This window comes from Plasmodium sp. gorilla clade G2, assembly GCF_900097015.1.
Source record: "Plasmodium sp. gorilla clade G2 genome assembly, chromosome: 1".
NCBI lineage: Eukaryota > Apicomplexa > Aconoidasida > Haemosporida > Plasmodiidae > Plasmodium > Plasmodium adleri (nom. inval.).
In genome coordinates, this window is record NC_041693.1 from 117,327 (window position 1) to 136,524 (window position 19,198).

Below are 19,198 nucleotides of genomic sequence, written 5' to 3' on the forward strand. Positions count from 1 at the left end.
TTTCATTTTATAATTTATTCAAAACATAATAATGGTGGTAAATAAAGGAAAGAGGATTATGCCTTTTTAATTCTTACTATATCGAATATATTTTAATTATAGTTAAGGTGATAATTGTATATTTTATTCATATTTTTATATTATATTATAATATATATATATATATATATATACAACTTCAATGTATTTACATGAAGTCGAAGGTTATCTAAAATAATATATATATATATATATATATTTTTTTTTTTTTTTTTCGCTTTAATTCATATTTGCAAATAATGTTTTACCAACATTTTTTGAGAGTTCTCATATGCACACAATAAACTTTCATTTATTTCTTTTTCATAAATAAAAATTGAACCAATTTGCTTACATATATAAACTTAAAAAATTGTTATGATATTCATTAAAACTAATGTATAAATATTATTTCCTTTCTACTTTTTAATTACTTCTTTCCAGTAATTTTTATGAGAAATATTGCGAGTGATAGACATGTATATGTATATATACATATATATATTATTATTATGTATAACTATATAATTTATTATGAAAATTTTTTCATGATGGTGTCCTTATAAATATTTTAAGTTCTTTTAAATGAATATATTATATTGCATTTAATATATTATTTATTTGAATATATTTTATAAAAGTGAACACATATGTTAAAGGAAATTTCAATAATGTATCACAACATGAATAAAAAATATTTTATTATATTAATATCCTTTTATGTGTACAAAAAGGGAAATTATGAATTCATTATAATATATATTCAGAAACAAAAAAGAAATATAGAAAAATAAAAAAAAAATATATTCATATAACATAGTTCAAAAATATGGAATATAAATATGATAAATAAGACAATTTTATATATATTCTTGGATCTTATTCTTTATTAGGATAATTGCAAATTTTAATGTGCAATATTCAAGCAATTTTTTTATAAAGAATATTTCATATGAATATAGATATAAATAAAATATTAAATTAATGGCTAGTTGTATGAACAAACTTAAAAAAAAAATTCTGAACGTTCAGAATATTTAATAGCTATATTTAATATAAACAATAAAATGGAAAATTATTAACACACACATATAAATATATATATATTATATATATATATATATATATATATATATGATCTAAAATGTAATTGGAATTAATAAAATAATGTGAGAAATAAAAATTATAATATTATACTTTCTTTTAATTATTTATGATTGAAAAGTTTTTATTTACTTTGTATTATATTATTTTTTTTTTTTTCATAAATATACATATTTTTTTTAAATTCATATTGCTCATGTTAATATATTCATCTTTCATATATACTATTATATTATATATATATATATATATATATATATATATTTTTTTTTTTTTTTTTGCACATTTCAAGGACCAACCTTTATCGATAAAATTTTTGCCACATAACATAAACTATGTATTTTTTTTTAATTTATCGTTACATTGTTGCAGTAAAATTTTGCAGTATGTTAAAGAAGAATACTTGAATAAAGAGGAAAAAGAGAAGAAAAAAAAAAAAAAAAAAAAAAAAAAAAAAAAGATCTACATAAATATGTATATATATTATGACTGAATATATATTATCATATATCTTGTTTGTTGAAATAACAAAATTTTATCTTATTAAGGATAAGGTATGAATTTTTATTTAAGTATACATAATATATATATATATATATATATATATATATATATATAATATACTACATGAATATCCATTCCATTAAAAAATTGTATAGTTTATTTATATTTTTTTTTATGTACTTAAAAAATAAATATATATTTCCATTTTTTATATATGCATAACATATATAAATATATATATATATATATATATATATATATGTATATATATAACGGGTTAATATTTACTACACACACATAAGTAAAATATGTATATATGTATAATATATAAATATGGTACATAATATATGTGTAAAAAAATAACTAAAATAAATAAGAACATTTATTTAAAATTTTTATGTGCAGCTGTTAAATATATATTTCATAAATACATAAATGTAAAACGATTTATGTTCATTATTAAATTTTTTTTTTTATTTTTTTTCAGCATTCTTATCGTCAAAATATTTGTAGAAAAATTAGTACTTAACAAAAAATATTAATCAAGTAGAATAAGTATGGAAATAAAATATTTTATATAATGTATCCTTTACATAAATAAAAATTTATTTAAGTAGAGTTATATTTTTTCATCATTGCTTAAGAACATTTTTTTTTTTTTATTACCCAATTGATATGCTTAATATATAATGACATTACATATATATATTGTATATTTAATTATTTATTTACATAATATATATATTATGTATTTATTATAAAATATATATATATATATATATATATTTTTTTATTCAGGAATTATTTCTAATTTAAAATGTGTTTTATTTTTATTTAATAAAATTATCAAAAAAAAAAAAAAAAAAAAAAAAAAATTTGTCATACATGTTTATAGTGTAATTAAATGTATCAATTAAAAATAATTAGGTAGACTATTTTTTTTTTTTTTTTCCACCTTAGAGTTTTAATAAAAATAATTAATAAATAAATAAATATATATATATATATATAAATAAAATATTTGTAAGTAAAATACAGAACAAAAAAAAAATAAAAAAAAATAAAAAAAAATAAAAAAAAAATAAAATAAAAATTTATAAGTATATTTTCTTTATAAGCCTACACTTTTTTTTTTTTTTTTTTTTCTATATGTATGGACACATGTTACAAAAACAAATGTGTTGTAATATTCTTTTCATTTTGTTTATGTGAGATTTATTCATATATTTATATTTTTCTTTTCGTTTCGTTTCTTTTCTGTGTTTTTTTTTTTTTTTTTTTTTTTTGGGAGGGATATATTATTTATTAAAATATTATGGATCCTACTAATAAAGAAAATGAAATGAAGAAAAATCCAAAAAATACTGAAGAGCTCACGGATTTGCCTCATGTTGACAATTCAGATAATTGTATTAAAATGAACAATATAAAAAATGACGACAATGGAAATAATAATTATGGGAAATCAGATAATACAAATGAAACAAATATAAATGATACTTTAAGTTACAACAAGTATGGGAATAATTTCTTAAGTTACAACGGAAATTATGGTTCGAATAAAATGTACAATAATCAGAATATGAACAATAGATATTACAATAAGATACATTTTAATGAAGAGAATTATGAGTATTTTGGAAGGAGTAGAAATTACAAAAATAGCAATAATAATAGTAATTATAACAACAATAATAATAATAATTATAATTACTATAACCATAATAATAATAGTAATAATAACAATAATAATAACAGTAGCAGTGGTATAAATATGAATAATAATTATCATGATGGGGATTATGTGAAATATAACAAAAAGGGAAGCACTATTCATAACAGATATAATAATATATATACAACAAGTACTACCCATAACACCTATAATAATAATAATAATAATAACAATAATAATAATAATAATAATAGTAGTAGTAGTCAAAATTGTCATATTTCTAATAATAATATAAGTGGCAGTAATTACCATTATTATAATCCATATAATTATTATAATGGTTGTACAAGTATAGACAATGAGTTTAACGAAAAAGACCATAAACAGATATCTCCAAAAAAGATGTCGAATAGTGTGGCAACAGGAAGAAGTGAATATACTAGCGAGAGTAAAGAATATCAAGGTAATGATATGAATAAAAAAAAAAATGAATTCAATAAGAATGATACATGTACAAATGATATGAAGACAAATGATATACGTCCAATGAACAAAGATCAGAATATGAAAAAAAACATAAGAATTAATAAAAATTATTTTCCCAAAGGAATTTCTTCACCCAGAAATAATGGTAATACAAATGATACATATATAAGAGATGATACTGTAGTAAATACATATGAAGAAAGTTTTACAATAAAAAATAAGAAAAAAAATTATTATAGATATCAAAATAATTATAAAAATAACAATTCAAACCATTTCTATAATTCCTTGAATATGAAATTGGTTAATTATGGAAATTTTGGTTACAATAACAATAATCATTATAACAACAATTATAATAATAATAGTAATAATTATTATCATAATAATAATAATTATCATAATAACCATAGAGTTAACACACATATGAGTTACAAAAATAAGAACAACTCCATGAATAATTATTATCCATATAATAATTATATTGATGCAAAGGAAAATGATACTATGCAAAAAGGTACTTCCAGTCGTAATATCATTTATGATAATAAAAATGACGACACAAATTTTAACTGTTTTGGAAAGGATAAATATGGAAACAAAAAAAATGAAATTGATAAAAAACAAAATGAAAGTGTTGCTGTTTATGATAAGAATAGCAATAAGGAAAACCATAAGGATGACAATAAAAACAATAGTACTAATGATAATATACCTAAAATTAATAATATTGATAATTGTAATTCAACTAGTGATGATATAATAAAGACAAATAATGAAGAAAATAATACATATATATCACCTCAAAATAATAGTGTTGTTGAATTTAATAATACAAACATGGAAGAAAATGTTTCTTATGGAAACAATGATAATGTATCAAAAGATATTATTATGGATAATATATGTGATACATATAAAAACGAAAGTAAATCCTTTGAAAAAAATGTATATAGTACTATATATAATGATAAGGAAAAGATAAATCATGATGGTGATATGGTCACGGAAAAGGATAATTCAGATATAATATATAAAGAAATAGAAAACAATTATTATAAAAAAGATAGGAATGATAAAAAGAAGGATGATAATAATATAGGTAATGTTAAGGTTTATCCCAGTTTGTATGATACATTTGATAATAATGATAAGAGAGATGATGAAAATGGAATGACAGAAATAAAAGGAGGGGAGGAAAATTTAGATATAAAAAAAATCTCCAATAAAAATAGTATGGATAAAAACAATGTATCCTATTTGGAGAATGATCAATATTTGAAATGTAAAATTGGAGAGGTAAAGAATAAAAATGAACAAGTTAAGGCATCCGAATATAATAATAATAATAATAATTATAATAATAATTATAATAATAATAGTCATAATAATTATAATAATAATAATTATTATTATCATAATAATGTTAATGATTATGATGATTATTACGACATCAATGATAATAATAATTTGTTTAAGGATGAAAATTTTGATTATACACAAAATAATAAATATTTTAAATATAACAATAGGAATAATATAAAAAATGAGCACTCATCCAAATCACATATACAAAGTAATATGAATTATAATAATATGAACAGCTCTTATAATTATACTAGTGGAAATACTTTACATTCTGGAGAAAATAAAGAATTATCATATGAAAAGAATTATTATTCATTTTCAAAAAATGAGACTTTTAAGAAAAAGGGTTTAAATAAAAATTACACAAATGTGTATAATTTTAATTACAGTAATAGGAGTGGGAAAAATATGAAGAATCAGAACTATTCCTATAATAATTATAACTCAGGATATCAAAGAAGTAATGTGTCAAAGGATAATAAATATAATGATAATGAGGGAAATAATATGTATGAAAATGATGAGAATAACCATAAGGGAAACACAACTCAAAATAATGATATTATAAATGAAAAATATGAAGATAAGGAAAAATATGAAGATACAGAAAAATATGAAGATAAAGAAAAATATGAAGATACAGAAAAATATGAAGATAAAGAAGAATATGAAGATAAAGAAAAATATGAAGATAAAGAAAAATATGAAGATAAAGAAAAATATGAAGATAAAGAAAAATATGAAGATAAAGAAAAATATGAAGATAAAGAAAAATATGAAGATACAGAAAAAGATCAAAATATAGACAATGATCAATGTGAAGATAGCATTATTAAAAATAACAATATAATAAGTATAGAGGATGATAAAAAAGAATGTGAAATATATAATCATAGAGATAACAATATTATTAATTGTGACAAAACCGATAACAACTGTGATGTTCAATATATTTCGAATTCACAAAATGATGAACCTAACATAAATATTGAAAATAAAGAGGAGAAAAATCTCACTACTGATATAATAAATTGTGATGGTTCAACTATTGCAAATAATAAAAATTACACTTATAATAATTATACAAATGAAGAAAAAAATAGGATTAGAAATAATTGCCAAGGTTTAATAAATATGATACCTGACAATGACAACATAAATCATCATCCTATTTCAAAAAAACGATTTAGTTATTATAAAGATAAAAATTTCTTTTATAATAAAAATGTAGAGGCAGATAATAATGTACGCAATTATGTTGATCATGCACCTATACATATTTCTACATATAATGATTCCTACAAAACAAATTTCCAAAGAAAAAAGGATTATAATAGTTATGATATGACAATGCCTTATAAAAAGGATAGTAAATATTATAAGAAGAAAGGGAAAATAGAGAGGAGAATTAAAGAACATAATTGTTATAGCTCTATAGTAGGAGAAAATGAAAGAAATAAAATAATTGATACCATTGGTGTAACAACATCAAATGGATATATCAACCATAATATTCAAAATGTGCAAAATATTCAAAATGTACAAAATGGACAAAATGTACAAAATGTGCAAAATATTCAAAATGGACAAAATATTCAAAATTTTAAGAATATATCAAATATTCAGAATGTTCAAGATATGCCAAACATTTCAAATTTCCCCAACATGCCCAATATATCTAACATTTCTAGTGGGTCCAATATTCCAAACATGTATAATGTTCAGAACATTCCTCATGTTAAAGGACAAGATCAATTTTGTAATTCTACATATGGGCGAAACAATAAAGAAAGAAAAACTATCATATCGTCTAATTCAACTACCAATGTAACCTTTGACACTAAAAAGAAGGCTACACAAAATACCTGGGTTATTGACCATATAAACAATGAAGAAGAGGAACAAATGAATAATATAACTTCCATTTCAAACACAACAATGAATTGTTACAAATCCGAATTTTCATGTTATAAAGATAATTATAAATACAAAAAACATTCAACTCATATTTCTACACCCAATTATTCAATGAACAAAGATAACGGTGTAATAAACGTAATAAGTTCTGGTGACAAATTAATAAAAAATGAATATATGTATAATGAAGAAAAGGGAAGAAAGCGAGGAAACAAAATTAATAATAAGACAACCTGGCAAAAAAAAGGATTAACATTAGAGAAACATAGGGAGAAAATAAATATATTATTAAATGAAGATATAAATATTCCGAATGTGGTGAATTGTACTAATACATCAACTGAATTAAATGTTGCAAAGGAATCTCAAATGTATGACGAATTGAAACAAAAGAAAAAAAACAAAAAGAAAATAGAAGAATTGTATTGTATGAAGAAACCAATAGATTTGTTGCATGTAAGATCAAAATCTGAAAATCTACATTGCAGGAAAAATAGTTTTAAGAACTTGGAAATTTCTATGACGAAACCGCATATGCAACATTTTGAACAGTCTATAAATATGGAAGGGTTTAGATGTATATTGAGTAAAATAATGATTAACTATGAAGGTGAAATGATAGTGGATGATCAAGAGGAAGAGGAAAATAAACATGGAAATGAATATGGACATAAAAATGGAGATGAATATGGACATAAAAATGGAGATGAATATGGACATGAACATGGATATAAAAATGGACATGAATTTGCAAATAAACATGATATAGAACACAACGTTATTGAGAAGAAAGATGAAGATGAAAAAAAAAACGAAAAGGATCATAAAGAAGAAGAAAACGAAATTAATAACATCAAAGAAGAACCAAAAGATTATTCAAATAACAATGTATGCAACGAATCTAATGACATACAACATGATAAACTTAAGAACAATGAAACAATTTCTACAAATTCTTGTGATTGTTCTATGATTAAAAATGACGATTCTTTTGGTGATAGTGTTCTATCTAATAGCTGCGTATACAAAGAAAATGATATAAATAGAAATAGTTGTATAAATAAAATGAAACAATTGAAGGATGATAATATAAAAAAGGATAATGGTATGGAAGAAAAGTATGTGAACAATATGGACAATATGAACATAAATACCATAGATAGCATACATTTTGATAGTATTCATATTGATAGTTTACATATTGATAACTTACATATTGATAATATAAATATTAATACTACTAATAACATATATAAAAATGGTGATATAACTAATAACAACAGAAATACAGGAGATATGAATAGGGTTCTTTTTAATTCGAGAGAAAACATTACTGATGAATATAGTATGAAAACTCAAAACACCTTTCTTTGTATATATGATGAAAATAATCAAGAAATTTTTGATAAAAAAATGAAAAAGAAAAAAGGGGTTTACCAAAAAAATGATTTAAGTAGTGATATTATTTTAAATAAATATTCATTAGAAGAAAAAAATAATTGTGATTTGAGGATATATACTAATCATATAAGTAATAGTGATAAGAATATGGAAAATTGTTATGATCCTTCTTGTGGTATGAAAACATATGATAATATGAATAATAAAAATGTTGCTATTGATACATATGTGAATGAGGGTTCTAAAATAACAAATAGATTATGGAATAATACTATAGATAGATATTCTTATAAAAGTGGAAGGAATAGAGTGCATTATAATGAGTATGATAAGTTGGAAGGGGGAAATTATGGTTATCACCACAATAATATGATGTACAAGAGATATGGTAACAATAATGACAATAATAATAATTATTATGATGATAATGATAATGTTAATAATGATGATAATAATAATAATAATGATAAAAATAATAATAGTAGTAGTAGTCATTATAATAATTATCATCATAATAATTATTATCATCATAATAATTATCATCATCACAATAATTATCACAGTAATAATCATTTTAATAATTATCATCATCACAGTAACAATCATTTTAATAATTATCATCATAATAATATGAATTCATATAATGAGGGAAGAACCATACCAAATAATAGTTATGGTGGGAAAAATAGTTACAATAATAATAATATGGGAGAACACATAAATAATATCGACATAACAGCTAGCCAGAGGGTTCTAAAGGATGATATGAACAAAAACAATTTATATATGGTTCATAATCAACATAATTTTGAAGAATATAAAAATTATATGAATACGAATGTGATGAGATATAACAATGTTCATAAGAAAAAATATATCACAGGTACAAATTATCAAGTGAGTAATTATAATGATACCTATCACTTTAATAATGTGAGAGGAAAACAGTATTATTTAAATAAATACAATTATAATAATCATCATGATATGGTATATGCGAATGGGAAAAATGTAGAGGTACACAAACATATGAGGGCAAACAATAAAATAGAAACATATAATAATATGATAGATGGTATGAATGATATAAATGTGAATAATAATATACGTGATAATACGAATAACTATTCTAATGATTCTTATGTGCATGCAAAAATTGGAGATGTGCAAAAGGTATATACGAATGATGATATTCCAAATGACAAACATAATAATAATAATAATAATAATAATAATAGTAATGGTAATAATAATATGGTAGCAGTTGACATAAATGAAGAAAATAATAAAAATAATAAAGATAATAAAATTGAGGTAATTAATAAATGTGATGATAACAATGATGAACATGACAAAATAGATACAAAAAGTGTTGTAAGTTATAAAAGTAATGGAAATAAAAGCGGTATAAGTGATAAATATTTTAATAAGCATAATAATGATAATAATTATAAATACAATAACAATCATTATTATAATCAATCTAATGATATGAACAAAATTACAAATAAGTATATGAATCACAATAATTCCAATGATAACCTTAAAGATAACAACAACAGTAGTAATGATAGAAAAAAATATTTACATTATTTAAAAAAAAATAAAATGAATAATACATTTAGTAGTAATAGGAATAAATATGGAATGGAAAATTATGATGATGTAAGTTATACAAAGGATTACAATGATGATAAGATGAACAACAACAACAATAATAATAATAATAATAGAGATAGAAATAATTATCATAATAGTGATAGAAATAATTATCATAATAGTGATAGAAATAATTATCATAATAGTGATAGAAATAATTATCATAATAGTGATAGAAATAATTATCATAATAGTGATAGAAATAATTATCATAATAGTGATAGAAATATTTATCATAATAGTGATAGAAATAATTATCATAATAGTGATAGAAATAATTATCATAATAGTGATAGAAATAATTATTATTACCATAGTCATAAAAACAGTTATGACTATGTTGTGGAGAATATTCCAAGTCAAAATAAAAGAAGACATCGAAAATATATGCCATCAAATAATTATCAATTAAATGAAAATCATTCAACAATTAACAACAACAACAATAATAATAATAATAATAATGACAATAATTATAAAAAATATTATTACAATAATAATTATAATAATAATAATTATTCTTATTATTGTAATGATGATAATTATTATAAGCAGACACATGAAAAAAATAACCAAGATTATCACAATGATGATTTTAATTTATCAGTAAATTATTATGAAGAGAATATTAAAGAAAATATTAAAATGAATGACAACAGTGAGCTTTTAAAAAGTGAAGAAAATATAAATGAAGAAAATAAAGTTGAAAAGGAAGAAAACAATGAAAAATTAATATGTGATGAAAAATTAATATGTGATGAAAATTTAATATGTGATGAAAAATTAATATGTGATGAAAATTTTATATGTGATGAAAATTTTATATGTGATGAAAAATTAATATGTGATGAAAAATTAATATGTGATGAAAAATTAATATGTGATGAAAAATTGATATGTGATGAAAATTTTACATGTGATGAAAATTATATATGTGATGAAAATTTTATATGTGATGAAAATTTTATATGTGATGAAAATTTAACGTGTGATGACCAAATAGATGGAGATATAAAAAAAATTCAAGAAAATGTAATTCCTTCAAAAGTAGATAAAGATATTAAGAGAAGAAAAAAAAAGGAACATTTTAATAATAACTCATTTTCAAAAGCAGATATATTCAATAATTCATATAACGTTAAGAACTTGAATAATAATGATAATAAAAATATGACCACCATAAGTGATGATACAAATACAGTAAATGAAAAGAATGCAAAAAATAAAAAAAAGAAGAAGAATTATCAGAATAATGTGGACGTAGTGGTTGATAATATGGAGACAGCACCTAAAGCAAGAGAAGAGAAATTAAGAAAGAAATATTTAAAGGATAATAAAAAAATAAACAAAATGAAAGATAATAATATTAAAGATAATAATATTATTAATGAGGATAGACATTTTGATGATAATTGTAAGGATGATAATAATTGCGATGGTAGTAATTATGACGATAATAATAATAATAATAATAATAATAATAATAGTAATAGTAATAGTAATAATAATGATAACAATAATTATAATGAAAATAATAATAATTATTATTATGATGATAGTACGCTTACTAAGAAAAATTCATATACCTATAAAGTGAAAGATCATTTATATTATAACTACAATAGAAATAATCCTTCAACCAATAAATATGAATCAAATTATATTGCACATGAACATAATACATACAACAATAATAATAATAACAACAACAATAATAATAATAAAAATGAAAATTATGCAAATCCATATGAATATAAAAAAAACAGTTATAACAAAAATAATAATTACAACAATAGATCTAATAATATGTACGACACAAATAGTTACAATAAAGGATATAAAAATTACAAAAATAAAAACCATAAAACCACACCCACAGAGCAATACAAAAAAAGTTAAGCATCTAAATGTGTCATATATATATATATATATATATATATATAATACAATATGGACTTTTTTTTTTTTTTTTCATAAGCTATTTATTTTATATTTCGTAATGCTTCTATGATTAATAATATTTATATAATTAATATAATTAATAGTTGACTTTATATATTTAAAAATATTTAAATATTTTTTGTTACATATATATATATATATATATATATATATGTGAGCCTATATTTATATATATGCATAATATTATATTTTATCTATATCTAATAATAATTAAAATATAGTCTTGTGTGACTTTTTTTTTTTATTTATTTTTTTTTTTTTTTTTTACATACTATTTTCCAATTATTTACATTTGATTTTTATTATTCATCAATTTTATTTCATTTTTCTGTTTGAAGAAAAATATATGAATTCAAAAAAATAATTAAAAAAAAATTAATACATACATATATATATATATTATATATATATATAATATTTGCATATCATGTCTTTTCTTTTTTTTTTCTTACAAAATTTCATATTTATAAACTAATATTAAAATATTTTCCACATAAGCAAAAAAATTAAGACCATGATTTAAATTAGAAAAATAAATGATCGAATAAAATTAAGTTAAGAAATTTTGCTTCACAGAATAAAACATTTGATGTTTTTTCTATAGAAGCATATAACCATTTCTTCAAACCTTTTTTCTAATCTCCCCCAAAAAAAAAAGTTTCTATATACCATTAATTGTTTATATCCATATATGACACATGAAATTTTTTATTATGTTACATAGAGGGAAAACCATAACAAAAGAGCATGTAAAATGTAAAAAGAAATAATAATAACTGAAAAAATTATTAGAATTATTAAAATGAAAGTTGACAAATTAGTATTTCATTCAACATATATTATATATATGTTTTCTTTATAAATTGAGAAGAGAATACTATATAAAAAAACTCTTATGATTAATTGAAATATTTTATAAAATAATACAAATATATGAGTTTTTTTTTTTTTTTTTTTTTTTTTTTTTTTTTGGATAGGAATAGTTGAAAAGAATTATAAAAATAATATACATCACATAAAAACATATATAACATATATATGTAACTATACACTTATTTTTTTTTGATAATATATAGATTGTTATGTCACATTACAAGATAAAAACATTTACATATACTCAAGTATATGTAAAATTAAATATATATATATATATATATATATATATATATTTTATTTATTTATATTATACATTTTTCATCCTGTTTAATTATTTTTAGGTCTTCTAAAAAATAGTACATTATTTTGATTTTTTAAATAACCGAAATGATTCCATCCAGTACTCATGGGTATACGAAGATAATATTTGACATCTAGTTCATGCAAGAATGGATTTTTTTCATTTGTGAAACAATCATATGAATCACTTTTATTTTTCATACCCGAATGATTTTTTTGATTATCAAGAATAGATTTAACTTTTTCTTCAAATAGTCTACTTACTTCAATAGCTCTATATATATAATTTTCATCTTCAGTTTTTGTTAGATATACAACAGGTCCTAATTGTGCTGCATATTGTACATTGAATAATTGATGTGATAATAAGAAGCTTTCGTTTAATGAGAAAACAGGTTCTAGTAATTTAGAAAAGTCAGGAGCATCTATAATAGATTCATAAAAAGAATCTTTTTGTCTTTTCATTTTATTCATAAAGAGCATTAATTTATCTCTTTTTTCTAATATGGATAAATCTTCTGTTATATCATTTTTATTAAAATTGATTTGATTATTTTTTAAAATAATTTTATTATTATGATCCTCATTTAATTCTTGTTGATTTTTTTTCATTTTTTCCTTTCCTTTTTTATCTTTTTGTTTTTCTAGTTTGGTTTTCTGTTTTTTGTTATCTAAGAAAATATTATTACCTTTCTGTAATTTTTGTTTATTACATCTCGAATAATATTCTTCTAACAATGCTACTTCAGCATCATAAAATTCATCTGTGTCATCAATTTCATCATCATTACTAATACGTTTAAGATTCATTATATCACATAAATTTGGAAATGGTACATCTAAATATTTATATTCACTTCTACATTTATTTTTATATTTTTCATAATCAGCATCATCTATAACATTTTTTGCATGTCGATATAAAAACATCCTATCAATATAATGATACTTCATTTCTTTATTCTTTGCATTCTCAACAATTTTATTCAATTTACTTTTACTTATATAATTCTCTTCGTCTAATTGTAGCAACTCATCTATAAAATTTAATTCCCCTTTGCTCTTAATATTAGAATAAATGTCTTGAAAAAACTTTTGACTGAACACATATTCTGCATCCTTTTTCATAACAAATTCGTCTTCTTCCTTGGATTCGACTTTTTCTAAAAAAAATAAAAAATAAAAAATAAAAAATAAAAAATAAATTATATAAAAGATAATATTAATAAGATTAATCATTGTGTGGATACTACTTGTATGAAATAATATAAATAATTATACATATATAAATACATATATATATATATTTACATATATATATTTACATATATATATATATTTATATATATATATGTGTTTGTTTGTGTGGTGGGTACCTTTCCTTTTAATGTCGTTATTCTCAAAATCTTCCGCATTTTTAAAAAAGCAGGTATGAAGTAAAGGATGATTGTTTTCTTCATAATGTGAAGCGACTGATTTATTGAGTTGATTGTCATTTTGTTTTAGATGTGGAAGATTTCTTTTGTCATATTCATATAAAACAGTAGAATTATTCATATTATTCATATTATTGTTGTTATTATTATATTTATTATAATTATTTGAATTTACTATATAATGATCTTCATCCTTTTTAGAAATATATTCATTATTTTTTTCATTAGGTGCAATATTATTATTTAACATATTTAACTCTAATGTATCGCTATACCTACGAATATTATTTTTAGATATATGTTGTCCCTCTTTTAATCTCTTATTCATAAGATATGATTGAGAATTATTATATTTATCATATTCACCACTAACATGTGTACTGTGTCTTCTTTTTAAAGGTAAATGTTCATTTATTTTATTGTTAATATCTACATTGTAATTATTTTTAGATGTATATTCATTATTCATCTTTTTTATATCTTCTTGAGACATATTTGAAATAAAAGAATATTTATTTTTATTAAATAAAGACATATCAGATGGTATATATATTGTACTTTTCATATCTAATGTTAATTTAGATTGTTTTTGTTCTACATTGGGTTCAAAATTAAAACTTGAAAGTGTTGATTCAGAATTCATATATATAGGTGCTGTTTCTCTATTAGTTATTAAACTATTTATTCTATTAATATTTTTACTTCTAAAAAAATTATCACTCTGTGTAGTATTACTCATAATATATGTATCATGTAAATTTTTATTTATATACATTTTTCTATCATTTATATTTTCATCTATATAATTATTTTTTTCATTATATTTACAAGCTTCATAAATTATTTTATTATTTTTATCACCAATATAACAACTTTTCTTTTCATTTGGAATATAACTACTATCTCTAGTTTTATTCTTTATTGTATTATTAACAATAGATCTTATACATGCACTTTTTTTAATACTCTCATCCACACTATTCCTTAATCCTATTCTACTTTTTAAAGGAGAATATTTTTTATATAAGTGTGTTGAAATATTAGGTGAATATTTTCTTCTCTTTCTTATCGAATTATTAAAATTATAAGTTAAAGAATCATAATTAATATTCTTGGAATTTACATTCTTCTCATACATATGAGCCACAGTGCATCTACGTTTCCTTATATTTTCTTTCTCATCTTCATAAAACTTATTAGGTACACTATGACGACAATTAAATATTTTATGTATGCTTAAATTTATGTTCTCTAAATTGTTATTATTATTACTATTGTTCTTATTATTATTATTTGTAGCCATCTTATATAACAAAAAAATAAAATATAATATATAAAATATATATATATATATATGTTTACATATAATTATCTTATTGGTGTCTTTATATATTAATCAAATTTTTTGATATACAATAGTGGTAAAATAAAATAAATATAAAATTATACCCACATATATATAAATATATATATATATGTGTGATTATAACATATTATATATATATATGATTATAACATATTATATATATATGATTATAACATTTTATATATATGATTATAACACATTATATATATGGTTATAACATTTTATATATATGGTTATAACACATTATATATATGGTTATAACACATTATATATATGGTTAAGATATTATTTATGTGCACACACTCATATTTTTACCTTTAAAAATATTTTATATGTACATATATTCTTAATACATTTCACATAATAAAATATATATATATATATATATATATATATATAATTGAGATAATATAAAAATGAAAAAATATATATAACAATGTAATAATGAAACAGTGTTAATATATACATATATATATATATAATATATATGTAAAAATATAAAAAATAATATGATTAAAAAAAAAAAAAAAAATGAAAACAGTTTAATATGAAAGAAAGAATAAAAATGAATAAGAAAAAAATTAAAAAAGAAAAAAAAAAAAAAAAAAAAAAAAAAAAATACAAATGTGCATTCCTTTAAATATATGTTCACATAAAAGAAGGAAGATATTATTTATTAAACATGGAATGAAATAATTTAAAATAATATTATATATATGAATAATATATATATATATATATATATATATATTTAATAATTACAAATTTGTATTATATAATAATATTGCATACTTATATATGTTTTGACGATCCGACACACTTTGATAAACTATTCCTATTTTACCACAATAATAAGGAAGTTAACCTATTATATATAAATATATATATATATAATACATATATATATATAATACATATATTTATATATATATAATATATATATATTTTTTTTTTTTACATTATTTTCCTTATATATATTTTATAATTATCATAATCATTACGTTAAAATTAATATATAAAAATAAAAAATAAAAAAATATAAATAACTATATTTTGAAGATATATATATTTATGTCATATGTTTTTGTGTGAGGCTAATTTTTATAGCAACTCCAAAACAAAGTACTATATATAAATCATGTGCATATAAAATATATATGAAAGAAAAATATAATTCATTTCCTACATATATATTATATATATATATATATATGTAATTATTATTTTTTTTTTTCCTTTTTGATATGTGTGAATCGATATTACCAATATAGCTACAATGAATAAATAATATACATATAAACATATATATATATATATATATATATATATATATATATATATATATATATTTATTTATTTATTTATTGTAATTATTTATTTTGCTTCCCCCTTTTTGCCCCAACAAATTTTATATTTTGTATTTATATATATATATATTAATTTTCACTTAGTTTGGTATAATATTTTTTTCTTTTTCAAAAAAAAAAAAAAAAAAAAAAAATGAGAAATTAATAAAAGAATGCTGAAACAATTTAAACATATTTTAAACACATCACATGTACATTCATTCGATTTTTCTTTTGGCACACGTTTTTTAAAATCATGTTTTTCGTCTCTTAGAACATATGAAAATAATACATATGAACCTTTGAATACTCTAAAATTTCCAGGGCTTGTTATATATGTTAATAAAGATAATATTGAAAAATATGAAGAGAACATTTTGAAGTATTTAAAAACAAATGTTATTGGATTCGACACTGAATTTATTATTGATATAAATGAAAAAGAGAATAATAATGAAAATCGATTAATAAGTTCTTATATTGAAAATGGAAAGGATAATAATTATATAAATTCCCAATTAATAAATATATTTAACAAAAAAAAAAAAAAAAAAAAAAATTATGCATATAACTTATCTAATAATGAAGAAAATAAAAAAATTTTATGTTTAATTCAATTATGTTCTTCAGATTTATGTTTTGTATTTAATATCCACAAATTAAATGGACATATACCTATAAGTGTAAAAAATATTTTAGAGAACGAAGAAATTATAAAAGTTGCTCATGATATTAAAAATGAAAAAGATATGTTTATATCAAATAATATACAAATAAAAAATGTTTTCGATTTATATAACTATGCCATTGATAATTTTATATATCCTCCTTCATTACAATTTTTGGTTAAAATATATCTTAAAAAATTCTTAGATAAAAAATTTAGATTATCGAACTGGTTAAATTATGATCTATTACAAGAACAAATACTTTATGCTGCAATAGATGCATATGCATCTAGACAAATATATTTTTATTTGGATCAAAACAAAAAAAATTCTAAATCTTATATTCTCAATTATATCATACAAGAAGAACTAACAAAATCAAGTCATCAAGAATGCAATACATATAATACATGTAAAAATAATGACCTCAATAATCAATATATCATAAAAAGAGAAGAAAAAATAAAAAATATGGAATCTATAAATAATACTATACACAATGAGAAAAATATATATATATCAAACCAACATCAAAATGAATATGATTTAAATAGGAAACAATTACAATCATATTCCAAACATATTAATCTAAATAATAAAAATTATGGATTTCTAGAAAAATACAAAGTTCAATTAATAAACAATTTAAAAAATGAAATTCATAATAAATGTAAGAATATGACTAATCTATCATTTATTGAAGAAATGACTTTCTCAAATAATACTTATAAAAATATTTTGTCCTTAAAACATAATCAAAATAATTATAATTTGATAAAATGTTCTTCTATCAATTATGATGAGGAAATAAATGCATGCAACCAAATTTTAACATACCTTAATCAGATGTTCTCCCCATAAAAAAAAAAAAATATATATATAAATATATATATATATATATATATATATATATATATGAGTTTTTTTTTTTTTTTTTTTTTTTTTTTGTTGCACAATTTTTTATATGTCACACTTTTATTATTATTTTATTTTATTTTATTTTTTTTGTGTCTTAATTAAAGAAATTATTTATTTATATTGCTTGATTCATTTTGTAACTTAACGATAATAATAATTAATATATATTTATATATATATGTATATTTTTGTCA

General features: G+C 19.5%; 3 protein-coding genes across 3 annotated transcripts; 2 read left to right on the forward strand and 1 right to left on the reverse strand.

The window, feature by feature from the left end:
• Positions 1-2,968: 2,968 nt before the first annotated feature.
• PADL01_0103300 (asparagine-rich antigen Pfa35-2) lies at positions 2,969-12,031 on the forward strand (the record flags this gene model as incomplete). Its single annotated transcript, XM_028683003.1, has 1 exon — positions 2,969-12,031. The coding sequence occupies one exon, from the start codon at positions 2,969-2,971 to the stop codon at positions 12,029-12,031; it is 9,063 nt and encodes a 3,020-aa protein (XP_028536156.1).
• Positions 12,032-13,297: 1,266 nt separating this feature from the next.
• On the reverse strand, positions 13,298-16,009 carry PADL01_0103400 (conserved Plasmodium protein, unknown function; the record flags this gene model as incomplete). The annotated part of the gene is made up of 2 exons (XM_028683114.1): positions 13,298-14,433; positions 14,647-16,009. The coding sequence occupies 2 exons, from the start codon at positions 16,007-16,009 to the stop codon at positions 13,298-13,300; spliced, it is 2,499 nt and encodes an 832-aa protein (XP_028536157.1).
• A 1,582-nt stretch (positions 16,010-17,591) lies between these two features.
• Positions 17,592-18,947, forward strand: PADL01_0103500 (DNA binding protein, putative; the record flags this gene model as incomplete). The annotated part of the gene is made up of 1 exon (XM_028683225.1): positions 17,592-18,947. One exon carries the CDS (start codon positions 17,592-17,594, stop codon positions 18,945-18,947), a length of 1,356 nt encoding a protein of 451 aa, XP_028536158.1.
• Positions 18,948-19,198: the final 251 nt, after the last annotated feature.